Source organism: Podarcis vaucheri (assembly GCF_965113315.1).
Source record: "Podarcis vaucheri genome assembly, chromosome: 1".
Classification (NCBI taxonomy): Eukaryota; Metazoa; Chordata; class Lepidosauria; order Squamata; family Lacertidae; genus Podarcis; species Podarcis vaucheri.
The window spans coordinates 128,381,468-128,404,167 of record NC_138759.1 but is presented as its reverse complement, the minus strand read 5'-3'; the positions used below and the strand labels follow the sequence as shown (position 1 = coordinate 128,404,167).

Sequence of the window (22,700 nt, the reverse complement as noted above, 5' to 3'; positions counted from 1 at the left end):
GGTGATGGAGGACCCATTGCCTGCAGGTGCTCCACTCTCAGCCCCGTCAGGGGAAGCTGAGGTTGCCTCTGGGTCCGGTAACCCTCCAGCCTCTCCTGAGCTGCAGAGGCTCAGGGCAGAGAGGCGGAGGGAACTAAGTTCCTGCAGGAGGAGTGCTCGCCTCCAGGCCAGGAGAGGCAAGTCACCTGTGGGCTGGGGCCGCCCTATGCCTCGGGGCAGATAAAAGCCAGCTAGCCCCAGTCCCAGGTTGCGGGAGCAACATCGTTGGTTACCTGTTCCTGTCTGCACCCTGCCCTGCTTTCTGCCAGAGTTCCTGACCACGCCCGACTCCCTACCTTGGACCCCGCTTCAGCCTCGGACCACGCCACACGGTAACCCCCTGGGACCAGCACATTGCAGTGCCTGCAGAGGCTCTGCAACTGGGCTCCAGCCGCAGGAGCTCTCTGAAGCCTCCACGAATGCCAGGAGCCAAGCCGATTGTGGAAGAGGACCCTGAACCCCCTTCAAACAGTGCGTGCACATAAGAAAACAAATAAATGTTAATTTTTTTCATCTAAAATACTGTCTTATTTATTTTATAGTACAGTGGTGCCTCGCAAGACGAAATTAATCCGTTCTGCGAGTCTCTTCGTCTTGCGGTTTTTTCGTCTTGCGAAGCACGGCTATTAACGGCTTAGCAGCTAAGTGGCTTTAAGAAAAAGGAAACAAACTCGCAAGAACTCGCAAGACGTTTCGTCTTGCAAAGCAAGCCCATAGGGAAATTCGTCTTGCGGAACGACTCAAAAAACGGAAAACTCTTTCGTCTTGCACGTTTTTCGTCTTGCGAGGCATTCGTCTTGCGAGGTACCACTGTACAGTACATTGATTATTGGGGTGGTGCTGTGGGTTAAACCACAGAGCCTAGGACTTGCCAATCAGAAGGTCGGCGGTTCGAATCCCCGCGACAAGGCGAGCTCCCGTTGCTCGGTCCCTGCTCCTGCCAACCTAGCAGTTCGAATGCACGTCAAAGTGCAAGTAGATAAATAGGCACAGCTCCGGTGGGAAGGTAAACGGCGTTTCCGTGCGCTTCTCTGGTTCGCCAGAAGCAGCTTAGTCATGCTGGCCACATGACCCGGAAGCTGTACGCCAGCTCCCTTGGCCAATAAAGTGAGATGAGCGCCGCAACCCCAGAGTCGGTCACGACTGGACCTAATGGTCAGGGGTCCCTTTACCTTTACATTGATTATTGCCTTCGTTTTATGGCTCAATGGTCTCGTGAAACAGTAAAATTTGTGTTAAATTGCTGTTTTAGGGGGTGTTTTTCATCGTCTGGAACGGATCAATCCACTTTCCATTACTTTCATTGGGAAAGTCCGCTTCAGGTTAAGAACAGACTTCCGGAACCAAATAAGTACTTAACCTGAGGTACCACTGTACAGGATCGCCTTCAGATGGCTCGGGAGTCAGTGAGCTGCTGGCTGGCTGCTCACCCAGGATTTTTGGTGATGCCCAAACCTAGCAAAAATCTGGGACATGTACTTCAGCAGACAGAACAAATGCAGTAATTCCTATCAACTACTGTAATGTGTAATGTGTAGTTGAAATGATTTATGAATCTTTCTTCCATCTCCCTTCTCCGCTTCCCTTCCCTTTAAGAAATTTTGGCTTGTAAGCTCCTCAGGGCCGGGAACTGTCCCCTTACACAATTTAAACTGGTATGCACGCTGACGGCACAACAATATTAACACCAGCTTAAATGTAACACTTTACTTCTATTATTATTTTTTAATTAAAAAAATATTAAATTTTACAAACCAAATTTCCATTTAAACATATCAATCACCTTTACATTTAGGATTCTCAGAATCCTTTGATTTCCCTCCGTCCTTCTCTGGTTTCCATTGTACATCCCTTTTTATTCAACTTATCCTTTCCCCCAAAATTTGTTATATCTATTATTAACTTTTCCATTATATTTTGTCTTTCGCAAATATTATTCTAATCCTGCCAAAGTTTTCAACTGTTTACAATGTTCTCTTAAGTAACCTATAAATTTTACCCATTCTCTCTTAAACCTCTTGTCGTCCTGGTCTCTGATTCTCCCGGTCAATTTACTTCTATTTGTCCATTTACTAAATCTTTGCGGATGAATGCAAAAGACAGGCGCATACTCTCCTTGCATGGACCGACCTTATCTCCAACTTTCCCCTTTTATATTCAGTTGACGTTTCGCAGGATAAGTCTTTGAAAAGGAATGACCTCCGATTCTGGCTTTGAATCATCTACTTGACACACATGCCTTCCTTTGCCAGCAGTGACCCAGTAATAATGCTCAATGGGCAATTTTCGGTCACACTTTTAGCCTAATTAATTGGCCCTGGGCCATGCGTTAGTGCCAAGATGACATCAATGGTGAATCCAGCAACCCACACAAGTCCCAGCCTTATTTGCCTTCCCTGCTTACGTGCAATCCTTTTATATCAAATGCTAGCCACCTTTCCACTGGAAATACCGTATTTTTCGCTCTATAGCATGCACCTGACCATAACACGCATGTAGTTTTTAGAGGAGGAAAATCCGTAGGCATGCCACCCGTAGGCATTCCCTCCATAACACGCACAGACATTTCCCCTTACTTTTTAGGAGGAAAAAAGTGAGTGTTGTGGTGCAAAAAAATACGGTAATCAATCTAGAGGTAGTTATTGCACTTTGGAGCTTTTGGTGTGTTTATCCTTTATAAAGGAGCCCTGAACCCGTTAGGAGAGCTCATGTCTTAATGATGCCCCAACCAGGACAAATCCTCTGTTGCCCCTGAACCATTTCCAAGACAAAACAAAAGACCCTGTGAAATATACTCAGAGTCGAGAGTGGATTTCATGCTCTTTATTCAGCTCATAGTGGTGAGGAGGAATGAAAGTCCCCTCAAAGTATCTGCTGTATATACATTATTTACACAATGGGCTGCACGTGACTGATTAATTCCGGGATTCTCCTGTAGGCCAATCAGGTCGTGGATTCACTTCCATCTGGAGTTGGGTTGGGTGGCTCCTGTGGACCAATTAGACTGCTGCATTCTGGAGCTATTGTTCTAGGACCAATCAGGCTGCTGCATTCTGAATCCTATTGTTCTAGGACCAATCAGGCTGCTGCATTCTGAATCCTATTGTTCTAGGACCAATCAGACTGCTGCATTTTGGATCCTATTCAACTCAGTACATCACACCCTGCTTTGAAACGTCCACAAAAAAAGTTAACCACCAGAACTACAGCAACAGCCAAAGAAGCAGCAGTCTATATGGTGAGATAAAACAGTGGTAATGATGTTCATAAATGTGCTTTCAGTTGCATCTGAAAGTCCCCTTTATTTAATTGCTGGATTTAGCAGAACACATGCCAGCCCATACCACTTCAGTAAAGCTGGTATTGACACCACAGAACAAAACAAGTTTAGAACTTGTCGAAAGTTATTTTAGTGTGGCAGCTCCTACACTTTGGGAACCCCGTGCCTATGTTCAAAGTAGTACACTTCTTGGCACCTGCTTAAAACATTTTTGTTTAGACCTGCCTTTCCAGACATATATATGAAGATGTTGACGTGTTTATAATCTCTTTTGCTGTTGATTTTACTCAATTTTAAACGTTTTCCATTGTTTTCAACTGATAATTTAACTCAGAGATTTTTCTGCAGTGAAGCAATATATATATATACGTTTTGATCAATAAATAAAACAATATTGCAGATCGACTTCAACAACAGCCTCTCTTTTACTGTCTCCAGTTTTACAAAAACAATAACAACCAAACAATATTTGGGTGAAATAAGCTCTCGACCATTTCCAGTTGAACAATTTGTGTAGCTGAACCAGTTCATCAGCTGCAGAGTGAACAAGGTGGCAGAAAACAGCCTCCTTCCCTTGAAGCCCTCCCTTGCTCAGTGCAAGTTCAGTCTAAAACTACAGAGCCATTAAGAAGGGAGAGCAGGGAGTTGCCCATCAAAAGTTAGCAGCACCTAGACAGCAGCCTGAGCCAGGCACACAGGAGACTCTGTCATTCCCACCATGGTGATGAGACGGGTTGTATTTGTACTTCCATGTTAGTAAAGGTAAAGATAAAGGGACCCTTGACCATTAGGTCCAGTCGTGACTGACTCTGTGGTTGCGGCACTCATCTCGCTTTACTGGCCAAGGGAGCCGGCGTACAGCTTCCGGGTCATGTGGCCAGCATGACTAAGCCGCTTCTGGTGAACCAGAGCAGTGCATGGAAATGCCGTTTACTTTCCCGCCAGAGCAGTACCTATTTATCTACTTGCACTGGCCTGCTTTCGAACTGCTAGGTTGGCAGGAGCAGGGACCGAGCAACGGGAGCTCACTCCGTCACGGGGATTCGAACCACCGACCTTCTGATCAGCAAGCCCTAGGCTCTGTTATTGCTAAAGATGCACCTTTATTCATATAAATTGGCACCTACAATATTATGTAATATTCATCCCCATTTTAGGGGGGTGATGCATTCCTCTTTGGGGGGACAACATGTTAAGCACCCATCCTATCTGTGAGTGGACATGGTTTTGCTTTTCTGAGAAATAACCAGTTGTACGAAATACATCCCAAGCATAGAGATGTTCATGCAAATGTGAGATTCCCAGCAACTTCCACATGCCTTTGCTCCCTGCAGAAAAGCCTCTCCTGAGGGTCGAGGGACTCTAGTGGGAGAGAAGCAACATTGCTAAGGGAAGCGGGTGGCGCTGTGGTCTAAACCATTGAGCCTCTTGGGCTTGCCAATCGGAAGGCCGGCAGTTTGAATCCCCGTGACGGGGTGAGCTCCCATTGCTCTGTCCCAACTCCTGCCAGCCTAGCAGTTCGAAAGCACACTAGTGCAAGTAGATAAGTAGGTACCACTGCAGCGGGAAGGTAAACGGCGTTTCCATGCACTCTGGTTTCCATCACAGTGTTCCATTGCGCCAGAAGCGATTGAGTCATGCTAGCCACATGAACCAGAAAGCTGTCTGTGGACAAACGCCGGCTCCCTCGGCCTGAAAGCGAGATGAGTGCTGCACCCATAGTCATCTTTGACTGGACTTAACTGTCCAGGGGTCCTTTACCTTTTCTTTTTAACTTTAAAAACTTTTAAAAAGTAAAAGTAAAAACATATGATCATGATCGTAAATAATTTGATTAATTTATTTGATTGTCCAAACTATCTCATGATGAGCATACATGTTACACTTTGATTTGACTGAAGTGAAATAGAAGATAAAAGGGTGGATCCAGACCCAGATATACTTAGAGTAGATCCATTGAACTTAATGGGACTTAAGCCTAACTTCAGCAAAGTCCTTAACCCTAGAGCTTTTATGAGTCAACAGCAAAGCTTCTGTCACCTTTGGCTGAACTTTACCGTCCAGGGATCTTTTAATTGAAATAATTGAAATACTTTTATTGTCACTTGTACAACTTGTATACAGTGAGATTGCACGAGCACACACACCCCTCAGCTCTCTTAGTCTTAATTTCCCTCGTTTACTGACACACACACACACACACACACACACACACACACACCAAACCCGAAAGTCAGTTGCCCTATTGTTATCTTTTCATTCAGCAGCCTAACAGCCCACGGATAGAAGCTGTTCTTTACCCTGTTGGTGTGACTAATCATTCTTCTATATCTTCTGCCTGAGGGCAGGAGATCAAGAAAGTGCCAGCCAGGGTGTGAATCATCCCTGAGAATTTTCCTCACTCTCCTGAGGCAACATTCTTCCGCTATTTCATCCAGTGGGTTCAGCGGACAGCCCATAATATCTTGTGCTGTATTCACCACCCTCTGTAGGCACTTCCTATCAGCTGATGTCTAACCAGCGTACCACACTGATGCAGTATGAAAAGACACTTTATTCCAGTCAAAGGAGATCATCAGATGTTGATTGACATTGTTCTTCCGCAAGACTCTGATGAGATGGAGTACCTTTACCTTTTACCTATATGCAACATTAATAGAAGTAGAGACTTTCCTTCACTGAAACATTTTCAGAATGAAAACATTACAATGCAGAAACAGGAATATTTAAATAATTCCCCCCCCAATAATATTTATTATTTTCAGTAGATAAACATAATAAAAAAGAAAAGATTAACAATAATAAAGACAAACAAAAAATAGGAGAAAAAGAGAAAAAAGAAAAAAGATACATACAACATATTACCGCTTAATTAAAATTAAGTACCGTCCATCTTCATAAACATAGTATTTGACTTCCTTGAATCTCTTCCATCTGAATTTCTTAGTAATTATATGTAGCAGTTTCCAATATCAGTGTTTCAAAAGACCATATCACAGTCCTAATCATATTACATAGCTTTCCTTATTGTACATTTTCTTATTTATAAATCTAATTCCATTTTAATCCTAGGCCTAACTGTTTCTTTCAAGTGGTTACATATCTTTAATATTACAATATTTATTTAAATAGTCTTTAAATTTCTTCCAGTCTTCTTGATGTTCCTCTTCTTTCTGGTCGCAGATTCTCCCGGTGAGAATTTAATTAAATAAATGAATTGTTGCATAAGGACTGGGGGCTGAATGTCAGCAGGTTGTGTTAGGAAAAGTCAGCAAGTGAGTTCAAAGGCCAGAAGTGCCTGGGATAGCTCAGCTGGTAGAGTGATGAGACTCCTAATGCCAGGGTCATGAGTCCAAGCCCCATTTAGGCCAAAAAAAAAAAATCCTGCATTCCAGGGGGTTGGACTAGATGACCCTTGGGGTCCCTTCAAACTCAAAGATTCTATGATAAGTGAGATTTGAACCAGGATTTTTCCTGGGTGTTCATTCGTGCCACCACACAACGAGGCATCTTAACATTTGAGCAGCCCAAATGTAGTCCATAACACATACACAGAATAAAAAATTCCTTCCAGTAGCACCTTAAAGACCAACTAAGTTAGTTCTTGGTATGAGCTTTCGTGTGCACGCACACTTCTTCAGATAAGTGTGCATGCACACGAAAGCCCATACTAAGAACTAACTTAGTTGGTCTTTAAGGTGCTACTGGAAGGAATTTTTTATTTTGACTATGGCAGACCAACACGGCTACCTATCTGTAACATACACAGAAACTCGCTTTTTCCTTTTTAATGAACGGCAGCCACTACCTGACACCAAGACTGGAAACTGCACAGTAACATTTGCATTTCAATAGCTCATCCTTGAGCACGTGCACTATAAAACTTCCCTTGCTGAGCAGTCCTCCTCTTAGCCGCTGGATGGCAAAACAAGAGGAAAGCGAAATAGCAAAAACTGTCATTTTAAAGGGAGGATTTGCAATTGCTGCCCTCTGGTGGAGATGATGCAAAACCAAAAGTGCAGAGAACAGGCAATTGCTTCCACGTTTAGCCTTGTTATCCTCCCAGAATACGTCAAACGCCTCCGAGTCACCGCCACATCTTGCAGTAATAGTCCATTTTGCACACATCAAATAGGTAATTTGTGGGATTTGCCGGTTCACATTACGGCCACTGCCTTAAATAGCTTCTGAAATGCAAAGGAAAATCTTCTATTATTGGATGATAGGTAGCTCTAAAAAAAACGGAAAAAACGAAGATCATGGCCACTGGTTCCATCACCTCCTGGCAAACAGAAGGAGAAGAAATGGAGGCAGTGAGAGATTTTACTTTCTTGGGCTCCATGATCACTGCAGATGGTGACAGCAGTCACGAAATTAAAAGCCGCCTGCTTCTTGGGAGAAAAGCTATGACAAACCTAGACAGCATCTTAAAAAGCAGAGACATCACCTTGCCAACAAAGGTCCGTATAGTTAAAGCTATGGTTTTCCCAGTAGTGATGTATGGAAGTGAGAGCTGGACCATAAAGAAGGCTGATCGCCAAAGAATTGATGCTTTTGAATTATGGTGCTGGAGGAGACTCTTGAGAATCCCACAGACTGCAAGAAGATAAAACCTATCCATTCTGAAGGAAATCAGCCCTGAGTGCTCACTGGAAGGACAGATCGTGAAGCTGAGGCTCCAAGACTTTGGCCACCTCATGCGAAGAGAAGACTCCCTGGAAAAGACCCTGATGTTGGGAAAGATGGAGGGCACAAGGAGAAGGGGACGACAGAGGATGAGATGGTTGGACAGTGTTCTTGAAGCTACCAGCATGAGTTTGACCAAACTGCGGGAGGCAGTGGAGGACAGAAGTGCCTGGCGTGCTCTGGTCCATGGGGTCACGAAGAGCCGGACACGACTAAATGACTAAACAACAACAAGCTCTAAAGGGAAGCACCCTAAAGAGGGCATGAAGGAAGCAAGAGGGCATGAAGGATTCTTGCTTGCTCTTGGTTTTTATCACTGTCAACGCAACAGCCTCCCAAGGGGGGATGTGATAAACCAAGATTAACCTCCAGGGAGATACTTTGGTGCTTCAGTTGTCGTCGGGAGTCCAGATTGCATCAGCTCCAGCCAATGTGGTCAGGGATGATGGGAGCTGTGGTACAATGAAATGTGGAGGGCATCAAGCTGGCTACCATATTTGCTGCTCCTGTGCAGCCTCTTTGGCACGGATGAGGCATAAGAAGAAAGGGAGGAGTGAGGCTCTAGGACAAGGGTGAGGGAACTGCTGCCCTATGGCCAGTTCCAGTCTGTGAAGCCTCCCCATCTGGCCCCCTGAGGTTCCAACCAAGACTCTCTGGAGTCCATCCCTTTGCCACCCATTGCTCCTGGAGAATCAAGAACTTGTGATTGTGCTGGAACCACTAGCTAAGTTTGGGGGCAACTTTCCAAAGCACATACTTAAGTGTTTTTCTGCTTTTCCTAGTGTCTCTGAAATATACTCGGAGTGTTGATTTCATGCTCTTTATTTCAGCTCATGGCAAACAGTGAATTAGTGCTTTCCCCAAAAACCTCTGGCTATATATACATTATTTACACAATGGGTCCCATGTGATTGGCTGACTCCCCTCCTGAAGCCTGATTGGACTGTTCCTACAGGCCAATCAGGTTGCTGATTCACTTCCTACTGGAGCCTGATTGGGCTGCTCCTGCAGACCAATCAGGTTGTTGCCTTCTAGGATCCTACCTGCCTATTGTTCTAGGATCCAAGCTCAGTAGGTCGTATGCCTTGGAATACCAATCGCTGAAAATCACAAATGAGGACTGTTGCATTCATGTCCTGCTTACAGACTTCCCATAGGCATCTGGCTGGCCACTGCAAAAAAGGATGAACTTCTGGCCTAATCCAGGATGTCCTCATTCTGAGCAAAGTGTTAGTTGGATACACTCTACATAAATGCACATATAAAGTGTCCTTTCATACTTCATCACAGTGTGGTACGCTGATTTGACATCAACTGATAGGAAGTGCCTACAGAGGGTGGTGAATACAGCACAAAATATTATGGGCTGTCCTGTGAATCCACTGGATGAAATAGCAGAAGAACGTTGCCTCAGGAAAGTGAGGAAAATTCTCAGGGGTGATTCACACCCTGGCCGGCACTTTCTTGATCTCTCGCCCTCGGGCAGAAGATATAGAAGAGCATGATTAGTCGCACCAACAGGGTAAAGAACAGCTTCTATCCGTGGGCTGTTAGGCTGCTGAATGAAATGATAACAGCAGGGTAACTGACTTTCGGGTTTGGTGGGTGTGCGTCAGTAAACAAGGGGAATTAAGACTAAGAGCGCTGAGTGGGGGTGCTCGTGTAATCTCACTGTATACAAGTTGTACAAGTGACAATAAAGTATTTCAATTTATTTATACCTTGCCAGGATACATTAGTCTCCTGGCCCCCAAAGGTTACCTTGGAATTAGCAAGGAGAAGAATTTTAAACAGTGATCAGGAACTGTTTTTCAGCCTGACGGCAGGTTTCTGGGAGTTTCATAACAGGGGTGGGCAGCGCCAGAGGTAAAACTGGGCATAGCAATTAGTGTAATTTTTTACCTTTTTAAAGGTAAAGGGACCCCTGACCATTAGGTCTAGTCATGGCCGACTCTGGGGTTGGGCGCTCATCTCACTTTATTGGCTGATGGAGCTGGCGTACAGCTTCCGGGTCATATGGCCAGCATGACTAAACTGCTTCTGGCGAACCAGAGCAGCGCACGGAAATGCCGTTTACTTTCCCGCTGGGGTGGTACCTATTTATCTACTTGCATTTTGACGTGCTTTCGAACTGCTAGGTTGGCAGGAGCAGGGACCGAGCAACAGGAGCTCACCCCGTCACGGGGATTCGAACCGCCAACCTTCTGATCAGCAAGTCCTAGGCTCTGTGGTTTAACCCAAAGCACCACCTTTTTACCTTTGTAAGGTAAGCTAATTCCCACACAATCTGACACAACCCTTTCCTTCCTCCCTACAGGCAAGCCAGAGGCCGGGTCAGAGTTCCATGATGCGCTCCGGCCAGGCAAAAATATTTGAGGTTCACTAAGTGGGGCAAGAGTCTGTCTGGGGAGAGGGTGTGACTCCCAGATCTGAGGTTCTCCACCCCGATTTAAAGCCAGCAAACAGCAAGGCTATCACATGAAAACGCCGCCCCGCATCCTCCAGAAGTCATGGACACCGCTTGTCAATGCGTAGGCAGCGCATCGTGCGCATTCCTCTGGCGTAAACCCAACCAGCGCGGTCCCAACAGTGTTTACTCCGCGGTCTCTTGCTGAATTCTTAATGGATGCCTCTATCAGCCAAGGCGACACGTAGTGATACGTTCTCCCGAGAAGGCTGTAGGAAACATATCCTGACCTGTCGCCCGCGGCCCAGCTGGTGTCATGCTCGTCAAAGCTTTCCACGTTGCACGCTATTTCAATTTGCCCGTTGTGTGGGAAAGCCATCGACTGCACGCCCTTCAGGCCTCCGGCACTACTGCCCCGGACGGAGCCTGCGATCGCCTTGGCCGTAGTCAAGTCTTGTGTGTCGACAGTCACGTTGCAATTCATCACGTAAGGGCTGGCCCCGACCCCTGAAATGATCAGAAAATGAGCCACCGGTGCGAGTCAAAATTAATGGTTATGTGATGGCCTGGGATTCGAACTCGGAGGCTGAACCTGAGGAATCCTAGCCTGCACAGGAGTCCCCGCCTCCAGAACCAGCTGAGCCGGGGCTGGGGCCTGAGCCTGAAGGGTCCTCACCTGTGCCGGATCCTCAGGTGCAGGCATCAGCTGAGTCTGCTCTGGCTCCTGAGGTGATGGAGGACCCATTGCCTGCAGGTGCTCCACTCTCAGCCCCGTCAGGGGAGGCTGAGGTTGCCTCTGGGTCCAGTAACCCTCCAGCCTCTCCTGAGCTGCAGAGGCTCAGGGCAGAGAGGTGGAGGGAACTAAGTTTCCGCAGGAGGAGTGCTCGCCTCCAGGCCAGGAGAGGTAAGTCAACAGAGGATCAGGACCGCCCTATGCCTCGGGGCAGATAAAAGCCAGCCAGCCCCAGTCCCAGGTTGCGGGAACAACATTGTTGGTAGCCTGTTCCTGTCTGCACCCTGCCCTGCTCCTCTGCCAGAGGTCCTGACCTCACCCGACTCCCTGCCTTGGACCCAGCTTCAGCTTTGACGGACAGCCTCCATACTGCAGCATCGACCTTGGACTGGACTCAGACCTTGCCGCACGGTTAACCCTTGGGACCAGCACAGGTTGCTAGGTTAGTTTGGCTTCTGCATCTACTCTTCAGATACTCGGTCAAGTAGTTTCTAAGCCTTGGAAAAGGACTTTGGCTAATCCTTCACTTATACACCAGGCAATATTCAGTATTCTTTATCAAGAGATTGAGTAGTAGAGTCGTACCTTGGTTCTCAAGCAGAATGCGTTCCGGGAGTCCATTTGACTCCCGGAGCCACTCAAAAACCAAGTCCTGGCTTCAGGGGGGTTGGACTCGATGGCCCTTGTGGTCTCTTCCAACTCTATGATTCTATGATTCTATTCTATGAATAGCTGCAGGAGCGTCCTGCAGCCAATCAGAAACCGCAGAAGCCGCGCCGGACGTTCGGCTTCCGAAAATCGTTCGGAAACTGAAACACCCACTTCTGGCTTTTGAGCGTACAAGTTCTAAGGCATTCGGCAACCAAAGTATGACTGTAGTTGGATCCAGAAGACCCAAGGAGAGTCCAAAGCAGGTCTGGTGAGTTTTATGGCCTAGAGAGACTTACCAGGACTGCAAATAAACGTCTGGAGGAGGGCATATGCCGCCCCCCAGGCCTGCAGTTCCCAAGCTTTTACATAAATGCTCTGGAAGGGCATTCCAGGAGAAGGGAAGTTGCAGAGCAAAGTCTGTTTCTCACACTGAGCACTGAGCTACCTCGGTGCAAATAGAAGTCAGCCAGTGGTGAATCTAGTAAATAAATCAAAGGTACTGCACTCAAGACCTATTCCCCAGGGAAAAGCAGTTTTATATCTGCCTCTTCGTAAGCAATGTGAAAGAAGGAAGGGGAGAAACTCCACCTGGGATAAATCATCATTGCAAATTGCTCATGATGAAGAAAAGAGTGTGAAAGTTTAATATTTCTCCGAGGTCTTTTCTTTTCCTTTCCTCCTTGGAGTTCTGACTCATTGTCTTTGTAGTTTATGAGCCAGAGCCTGGATAGAAACAAAGATCTTTACAGCAAAAAGAAAAAAGAAAAAAAGAACACAAACCCTCAAGGCCAAATTGTTGAGGTAGAGGGAAAATAAAAACAAATGCACTAATTAACATCTGGTGTGTGTTCCTTTCTCACAAACCCAAATGCAGTATGTGTGTGACAGCGCTGGCAATAATAACTGGTTTAAGGATTCTTGCGGCAGAATGACGTCTGAAGAAACAGGATTTTTTTTAAAAAAAAATGGATTATTCAATCAAAGTACATAAGGAGCTTTGTTTTATGCAGAGCGTTTTTTAAGTAGGTTAATTCTAAGTGGGTCAATAGGAGAATAATTACTGTTATTCTCTTGATATCTACCCCATTCTCTATTAAATATTTAACCAATTCTCTTCAATGGATTGTAGCAATGCCTCATCAGTCCTCCTTTCAAAACATTTGAAATAGTTTACTGGGCACAATCCAGGGTACGAAACAAGCCCAATTGATATTGTGGGGCTTAAAAAGAAAAGAAAAGATATCAGTGGTACCCAAATGCTTGATAGTACATGCTCAAGAACGGCTATAATTGTCTGCTATTGACCACATGATGACCAATTGTAAACTCACATCAAAACACAGAAGTCAGGTGATTTGACCCCCTATTATTACTGACAATTAATGTTGTGAAATTATTTAAATGGGCAATTTGCCTACTGGCAACGCAGCGGAGCCCAAAAGGGAATTCTTTAGCCACTCCAGGAATTCTGGGATTTTTGTAGTTGTTGTCCCGTTTGGTAATGACCTTCCAGGTCTCACATCTTTACACAGGGACTTAAGATAAACAACACTCGAAATGCATCTTATAAGACAGGGATGGGGAAACCGTGACCCTCCAAATGCTGTTGGATTCCAGTTCCCATCAGTTCCCAGTGAAGACAGCCCATGGTTATTGATGATGGAAGTTGGAGTCCAACAACATCTCTAGGGGTCACAGTTCCTCCACCCGTTTTAAGAGACAATCATTTATTGGTTTGTTTTTCAAAAGATAGCCTGCGTGGGAAAGTCAAAACCTTTGTAGACTTAAAGAAGGTTCGGGAGTTACCTGAAGGGATTCAACACAAAATATTGCTTACATGAGAATAGATTAAGTGATTTGCGACCATTAATGGTTGCCATTAATTTGATCTGAACTGATTTTATAATGACTTGATTTTAGAATGCTGTATTATTTTACTGTTGTTAGCTGCTCTGAGCCCGGCTTTGGATGGGGAGGGCGGGATATAAATGAAATTTTATTATTTATTATCACAGCCTACATCAAATTAAGAGCAAAAAGCTGCCAGGTGCCTCAAGGTCTTCTGCTCTTAAATAACTCTATGCATTTCCTGTTGCTTCTTGGTGCTCTCTCTTCCTCAATACCCCCACAAGTCGTCCTCTCCCCAGTCCTTTTGAATGACACTTTATTCCCCATCCCCATCTCAAAAGCCTAAGACTTCCGTCCTACAAATCCGCTCCACTTCCCAGTGGGGAGGAGTTGCGGTGGACCACATGGCCACCCACTCCCCACCGGGGGTGGGGGACTCTGTCCCCCATTGCCTGGGGGTTCCCGGCCACGTCAGCGCCCGGCCAGCCAATCCGCTGGCCGGGGGGGCGTGGCCGGGGCAGTTTAAACAGAGGAGCAAGCCAGAGGACTTCCTCTTTGGCTCGCTTCCTCAATCACCTCCCCTCCCTCCCTATTTTGCAGGTTAGGCAATGGCCTTGCTATGGACTTCGGTTGGTCGCCTTGGTTGTCTGAGGGGCCTGGTAGGAATTTTTCCACTTGGCAGATTGGCACTGGCCACTTGGTTTTTGCCTACCTCGTAGCAATCGTCACAACTTTGTTAGGGTTGCGGTTAGGCATTGTTTGACCTTGTGTGGGGGAGGGGAGGTGTGGCCATCACCTGCCCCTCCATGCTTAAGGGTATTCTGTTAAAGGAATCCGGGGGTGTTGATCTAGTTCAGTGTTTCCCAACCTTTTTTGGGCAAAGGCACACTTGTTTGATGAAAAAAATCTCGAGGCACACCACCATTACAGCCCCGTGACGTCAGCGCGCAGCGTCACGCCGGGAGGGACGCACGAAAATGTAAGTTTCAATTCTTTCCCTCCCCCTTGCCGGGGAACCTCCAAGCTTTGGGGGTGGGGGGGGGAGGCAGCAAAGCGATGCAGGAAGGAGAGCGCGGCTTGGCTGGGTGAGCTTTGGCAGGGGCAGGGAATGAGAGCCGCGAGGCGGGCGCTGCGGACGGAGGCGCTGCCCGCCAAGCTCGCAGGCAGCCAGGCAGGCAGCCGGCGAGAGCCCCACGCTGGGCGGCCTCTCCTCGCCGCCGCCGCCCCGCCTCCCGCCGCCCGACTCGCCCGCCTCCCTCCAGGCAACATCTCGCGGCACACCAGGCAACATCTCACGGCACACTAGTGTGCCGCGGAACAGTGGTTGAAAAACACTGATCTAGTCTGAATCCCAGCTGGCGAGCTAAGGCCTTGACACGACCCCGATGGGAGCACCAGGGGGAGCTTGAGTTGATTCGCATCGACAGGGCTCCCCCTACCGGTGGCTTATCCTTACTGGGACTTCCTGCACAATGGGAAGGAGTCAGATATAGTCAGGTCCAATCAATACCTAAGCCAATACCTCTCACATTCTGTAATTTCAATAACGTTGTGGCCAAAATTTGCCCAATAACATAAACCTAATATCTGTGTCTGAGTTATTTCCAACGAGGAGGTGGCTGCGGGATCTCGACACGCAAGTGCAATAGGCTTGGGAATAAGTTCTAATGAACTCTGTGATGCCCCAAGTAAGCCAAGACTGGTCAGCAAGCCTATGCAACTTTAATCCCTTATTAGTCTTCCCAGTGGCGTAGCGTGGCTTGTCAGCACCCAGGGCAAGGCAAGTAATTTGCGCCCCCTAACCCGTGGATTTGCGCCCCCTAACCCTAACCCCCAGATGTTGCGCCCGGTGCGGCCGGGCCCCCCTGCACCCCCCACGCTACGCCACTGAGTCTTCCTATCTTCCCTTCCTCAATTTTTGGTACACTCGCCTGTCTCTTATCTGCATTCTCTCCCATTCTCAATATTTATATGTAAGCTCCACTGGCGAGTGGGCTATATTCCTCTGTGAAGTCCTAGAGACATTGATTGCCTTGTACCCATGACAAAAACAGCAACAATGAACATTGCCATCACTTCATACCTGTTAAACCGTGTCTTAAGGTAGGCAACAGCCCTACATCAGGGAGAACAGTGGCTGCATTTAAAGCTCTGCGGTTAAACCATCCCAGCTGTTTTCTTCTTTGAACCAGACTTTGCTTCTCTGGGAGATGAGCTTGCCCAAAAAGAAATATGCTGCATCCAGGAACACGGCAAACCAGGGTCTCTGCTATATCTGAGGGAAGAGAGGAGCAGAAGGGAAGTACAACAGCTAGAACAGGGGTGGCAGCCTTTGGGGGTGAGTACTCTGGAATTTTGAAGGAGTGGTGTGGGTGCAATCACAAAATGGCCGCCGTGGGAACATGACGGAACACAAAATGGCGGTCAAGGGGATGTGGTGTAGCACAAAAAGGATGCTACATCTATTTAAAAAAAGAGACAGGACAAACAGGTCTGGGCATGTCCCACACTAGCGGACAGGGGCAGGGAAGCACCTCTCCTCTGTTCAGAATGGAAGAGGCAGTGATGATTGTCCAATCCTGGCCTCCAACGAAACGTGGGCAGGTTTGAGGAGGCGTGTTCAATGTAGTAGAAGCCCTTGCCAGTGCCAACAAAAACTGAGCAGGAAAAGAAAAGAGTCTGTTGCGCATTGTGGGTTTTGGAGGGATTCATTACTGGCATTTTTCTTGAGCACCAGTGTGGCGATCACACAGGGTCCCCGGACGTTTGACGGTCTATTGATCCCTGTGCCACCACTGTGATTGCTTTCTTTGCTGCCACCAACCCGTTTCTCTCGGGTACACACGGAGCCCAGACAGTTGTTAACATTAACAAATAATCAAGTTTATTTTTATAAGCATGAACAAGCTTATGGTTTCAGTTAATTTTTCTTGTCAGTTTCTTAATCTTAGTTCTTTTACTGTCCTATACATTCCTAACAACTTCAAACTGATTATCCCAACTATCTATCTGACTCCACCTAACAGATCCTCTCACTTTCTCACAACACAACTCGACCAACCCACAGACCTATCCTCCCTCTTCCTTCTCCAACTCCCAACTCTCAACTGACTTCCACACAACTCTACCTCTCACTCTAACTCCTCCCCTCAGTTCCCACTGGCCAATCACATCACATCACACTCACTTAACCCTTTCCTTATGACCCACCTAGGAGGCAAAGACCACAACCAGGGAATGCAGTGTCAGGCATATGGGCACCATGCTGGTGACCCCGAGTGAGAAGAAACACAACAAGAAAGACTAAGAGAGCAGCTAAGCTGTAGACTGGGGCTGCCTACGCTATACATATAATGCCACTTTGGAAAGAACTGCAGTGGCTACAAATTTGCCCCCAAGCCAAGTTCAAGGTTCTCGTGTCAACCTAAGAAACCCTAAACAACCTGAGACCTGGGTACCTGAAAGAAGATGGCTGCGTAACTGGTGGCCTGCTGAGATCTATCTTGCAAAAGAAGAGGCTCGCCCGGTGTCTTTGTTATGTATCCTTAGGCGCCAGGCAAAAACATTCCTCTTCTTCCAGGACTTTAGCTAATGAAACGATCAACGGCCTTTTAAACTGTGTGTATGGGGTTACTGTTTTTGTCTGTTATCGTGGTATGTAATTTTGTGTTGTTCTTTCGTAAACCTCCCTGTGACCCTTGGATGAAGGGCGGTATAGAAAACAGACAGACAACCAGAGGAAAAGCCTTTTGCATTATGGCACCCAGTATGTGAGGGATGCGGGTGGAGCTGTGGGTTAAACCACAGAGCCTAGGACTTGCTGATCAGAAGGTCGGCGGTTCGAATCCCCGCGATGGGGTGAGCTCCTGTTGCTCGGTCCCTGCTCCTGCCAACCTAGCAGTTCGAAAGCACGTCAAAGTGCAAGTAGATAAATAGGTACTGCTCCGGCGGGAAGGTAAACGACGTTTCCATGCGCTGCTCTGGTTCGCCAGAAGCGGCTTAGTCATGCTGGCCACATGACCCGGAAGCTGTCTGCAGACAAACGCCGGCTCCCTCGGCCAATAAAGCAAGATGAGCGCCGCAACCCCAGAGTCAGTCACGACTGGACCTAATGGTCAGGGGTCCCTTTACCTTTTTACCCAGTATGTGGGCACCCTCATCTCCCTTCAAAAATAAGGCAAGTGCTGCCTTTGTTACATGATTAGATGTATGCTAAGATTATTAATGCAGAGCTTTTAGTAGAATTGGCTGCTTGTACTGTGATGGATGGCTGTATTTTAACACATTGTTTATATATATATATATATATATATATATATATATATATATATATATGCAGGTTTTGGTGTCTTCGGGTGTCTTCCCGTGTAAGAGTCGGGGTGTCTGGGCGACGTTTCGACGAGGTCTCACTCGTCATCTTCAGGCTGGTGCTTTCGGCTTCTTGTTACTGGAACAGAGCAGAATCTGGTGTTTGAGTTCCTATAAATACTGTTGAGGGGTGTGGTGTATAGCCTCCAACGTTCTGGGCAGAGAGGAAGTTCCTAGATTAGTGTGCCTTTTCTTCTTTTGTTCCTTAATTACTTGAGGGATATCTTGAGTGATTTCATGAGTGATATTCTGAATACCACTGGGTGGGTCATTAAGTGTAGATTAGTTGCTAAAGCTTTCGTGTCTTGACCTCTTGAGCTTGTGAAGAGTTTTTCTGAGAAGATGGCTGTGCTGCATTTAGTTGTGCTCTGGCTTGGCTTCGTGTATAGGGGCGAGCTGTGGTTTTGTGCCTTGTGCCAGCCAGATCTGTGTAGGGATTGCAGGGGGGTGCAGCATCCGGAGGTGCCACTATAGTTTGGCTACTGGATGGAGTCTGTAATATGTCTGTGGAGAGGGTCTGGGTTTGGGTCTGGTGTGGTTGATTGGTGACGGCGTTCTGTGTGCCTCTGGTTCTGGTGTCGGTTTTTGTGGGGAGGGCTAATTTCCAGATGTCTGGCAGGCGGGACGTGTCGTCACGCTTGTTCATGTTGTGAGGGTGTTTCTCTATCTCGATGGCTTCCATGATTATTCTCTTGTGGTGATGTTCCATGTGAAACACCCTCACAACATGAACAAGCGTGACGACACGTCCCGCCTGCCAGACATCTGGAAATTAGCCCTCCCCACAAAAACCGACACCAGAACCAGAGGCACACAGAACGCCGTCACCAATCAACCACACCAGACCCAAACCCAGACCCTCTCCACAGACATATTACAGACTCCATCCAGTAGCCAAACTATAGTGGCACCTCCGGATGCTGCACCCCCCTGCAATCCCTACACAGATCTGGCTGGCACAAGGCACAAAACCACAGCTCGCCCCTATACACGAAGCCAAGCCAGAGCACAACTAAATGCAGCACAGCCATCTTCTCAGAAAAACTCTTCACAAGCTCAAGAGGTGAAGACACGAAAGCTTTAGCAACTAATCTACACTTAATGACCCACCCAGTGGTATTCAGAATATCACTCATGAAATCACTCAAGATATCCCTCAAGTAATTAAGGAACAAAAGAAGAAAAGGCACACTAATCTAGGAACTTCCTCTCTGCCCAGAACGTTGGAGGCTATACACCACACCCCTCAACAGTATTTATAGGAACTCAAACACCAGATTCTGCTCTGTTCCAGTAACAAGAAGCCGAAAGCACCAGCCTGAAGATGACGAGTGAGACCTCGTCGAAACGTCGCCCAGACACCCCGACTCTTACACGGGAAGACACCCGAAGACACCAAAACCTGCATTCCTGTACCCGTGAAAATCTACGAAAGCAAATATATATATATATATAGCCAATATCCTCAAAAACCCAAAAGACAAAATCCAGCTGGAAAACCAAGGGGTCTATGAAATACCCTGCAAAGTCTGCCCAGCCACGTACATTGGTCAAACAAACAGACGAATAAATGCACATATCGCAGAACACAAGAATGCCGTCAAAAAAGAAGAAAAAACTTCCTCTCTTTTCCAACACATGAAAGAAACAGGACACGAAATTAATTTTGCAGATTCCAAATTGCTCTTTAACATGGAACATCACCACAAGAGAATAATCATGGAAGCCATCGAGATAGAGAAACACCCTCACAACATGAACAAGCGTGACGACACGTCCCGCCTGCCAGACATCTGGAAATTAGCCCTCCCCACAAAAACCGACACCAGAACCAGAGGCACACAGAACGCCGTCACCAATCAACCACACCAGACCCAAACCCAGACCCTCTCCACAGACATATTACAGACTCCATCCAGTAGCCAAACTATAGTGGCACCTCCGGATGCTGCACCCCCCTGCAATCCCTACACAGATCTGGCTGGCACAAGGCACAAAACCACAGCTCGCCCCTATACACGAAGCCAAGCCAGAGCACAACTAAATGCAGCACAGCCATCTTCTCAGAAAAACTCTTCACAAGCTCAAGAGGTCAAGACACGAAAGCTTTAGCAACTAATCTACACTTAATGACCCACCCAGTGGTATTCAGAATATCACTCATGAAATCACCCAAGATATCCCTCAAGTAATTAAGGAACAAAAGAAGAAAAGGCACACTAATCTAGGAACTTCCTCTCTGCCCAGAACGTTGGAGGCTATACACCACACCCCTCAACAGTATTTATAGGAACTCAAACACCAGACTCTGCTCTGTTCCAGTAACAAGAAGCCGAAAGCACCAGCCTGAAGATGACGAGTGAGACCTCGTCGAAACGTCGCACAGACACCCCGACTCTTACACGGGAAGACACCCGAAGACACCAAAACCTGCATATATATATATATATATATATATATTTGCACTGCTGTGAACCTCCCTGGTGTTTCTTGTGAAGGGTGGGATATTAATGTGTTAAACAAACACACAAGCAGGCAACAGATCTGAGAAAGTGTGAACATGTGAGCAAGGTGGCAATTGGTTATCTAAAATGCTGTGCTGTCATTCCAGTTGTAAATTGTACAACCAGGCTTTGGAGTATACATTAAACAGCTGCACTAAACGGTTCAGAATGGGGTTAGCCAACGACGTCCCCTCCACTTGTTGTTAGACTCCAGTTCCCATCACCACTGACGATGAGTCATGCTGGCTGGAGTTGGCGGGAGTTTTAATCCCAAGAACATTTGCAGAGTGCCACCTCACCCTACCCCAAATAATAATAATAATAATAATAATAATAATAATAATAATAATAAATATAATATATTATTTATACCCCACCCATCTGGCTGAGTTTCCCCAGCCACTCTGGGCAGCTTCCAATCAAGTGTTAAAAACTATACATTAAATATTAAAAACTTCCCTAAACAGGGCTGTCTTCAGATGTCTTTTCAAGAGAAGATAGCTGCTTATTTCCTTGACATCTGAAGGGAGGGCGTTCCACAGGGCGGGAGCCACTACCAAGACGGCCCTCTGTCTGGTTCCCTGTAATCTCACTTCTTGCAATGAGGGAACCGCCAAAAGGCCCTCGGAGCTGGACCTCAGTGGGGGCTGAACGATGGGGGTGGAGACGCTCCTTCAGGTATACAGGACCGAGGCCGTTTAGGGCTTTGAATTGTGCTCGGAAACGTACTGGGAGCCAATGCAGATCTCTCAGGACCGGTGTTATGTGATCCTGGCGGCCACTCTCAGTCACCAGTCTAGCCGCCAATTTCTGGATTAATTGCAGTTTCTGGGTCACCTTCAAAGGTAGCCCCACGTAGAGCGCATTGCAGTAGTCCAAGCGGGAGATAACTAGAGCATGCACCACTCTGGCGAGACAGTCTGCGGGCAAGTAAGGTCTCAGCCTGCGTACCAGGTGGAGCTGGTAGACAGCTGCCCTGGACACAGAATTAACCTGCGCCTCCATGGACAGCTGTGAGTCCAAAATGACTCCCAGGCTGCGCACCTGGTCCTTCAGGGGCACAGTTACCCCAGTAAATTTAGAGAGATGCCTCTGCTTTGACAAGAAGAACAATCCAACATGAATCGGTGACTACATTAAGGATCCTTGGGTCAGATCTTGTGCAGCTAAGCTGGGGCCCTCCAGGTGTTGCTAGACTACAGCTCTCATCATCCCTGACCAAAGGCCATGCTGGCTGGGGATGATGGGAGTTGGAGTCCAACCAACCACATTATTGAGGTCACGACATTGACTACCCCCGCCTGTGCTGGATGTTCAGGTTCTGCTTACTTCGAGCCACTGTTCCGCACTCTTCCACATCGACACCCGACAACGGGTAAATGGGCACCAGGTCTACTGCGCCAAGGCAAGGGTGGATTCCAGAATGTGCCGCCATATCTATTGAAGCAAAAGCCTCCACACAGGCAGCAACGACAGACCTGCCTAACAAAACACAAAGAAGGTGAAAGAAACTTTATCAAACCCATTATTAACTAAATCTGAAAAGGAAAACTAAATCTTAGCCACTCTTGCCCCAAATGTGTTTTAATTTAAAACGTTCATACACAAAGAAAGAGCATAGGCAAACTCCCACCCGCCCCTTGCGACTCTTTCTAGTGACAGTGATAAGGTAACCCCTCTTTCTCATTTACACAAAGCACTAATTTTGGGAGAAATGTGAAGCTCTTACGACTCTTACAAATCTACCCACCTTGAAGCAGGGTTCTTATTATATGCAACAAACACACTTTAAAAATATGCTAACAAAATAGCCCACTTGGTATCTTGGAGGGTTTGCTATTGAATCACAATCTACAAGGGTGTATTTTTTTAGTGAAGTGCTGAACACAACCGTGTTAATTATGGCCACCTGACATCCTCCTGCTAACTTTGTCTGACAAGAATGCTTTTGATTCACTTTGTAAACATCCCTTTAGAACGTCCTTAGCAGAAAAGATAAGAAAGAATATTTTATTCTGCGCCTCCTCCATCACACAGCCTGAATTCAAAAGTAAGCTTTGCTGCAGTCCAAACGCAAATTACCTGGGAATAAGTTCCCATTGAATTCAATATAATTTAATTCTGAGTAGACATGGTTAGGAGTGTGATGTTAATTGGGGAACTGGCTCTTGTAAACCAGTGTTG

General features: G+C 46.7%; 1 protein-coding gene across 4 annotated transcripts in view; it reads right to left on the bottom strand.

Annotated features, from left to right (window-relative positions):
- FTCDNL1 (formiminotransferase cyclodeaminase N-terminal like) overlaps positions 1 to 22,700 on the bottom strand; it is a 415,186-nt gene that overhangs the window by 387,463 nt on the left and 5,023 nt on the right. For 3 of the 4 annotated variants that reach the window (XM_082209461.1, XM_082209459.1, XM_082209458.1), the window contains exons 4-6: positions 21,846 to 21,998; positions 15,728 to 15,919; positions 10,255 to 10,919 (exon numbers count right to left, since the gene is read on the bottom strand). In XM_082209461.1, coding sequence (XP_082065587.1) covers positions 10,480 to 10,919; positions 15,728 to 15,919; positions 21,846 to 21,998 — 785 coding nt within the window. In that variant the 3' untranslated portion in view covers positions 10,255 to 10,479. Of the gene's footprint in view, positions 1 to 8,811; positions 9,908 to 10,254; positions 10,920 to 15,727; positions 15,920 to 21,845; positions 21,999 to 22,700 lie in introns of those variants that run through there. The other variant, XM_082209460.1, reaches the window with a different exon arrangement.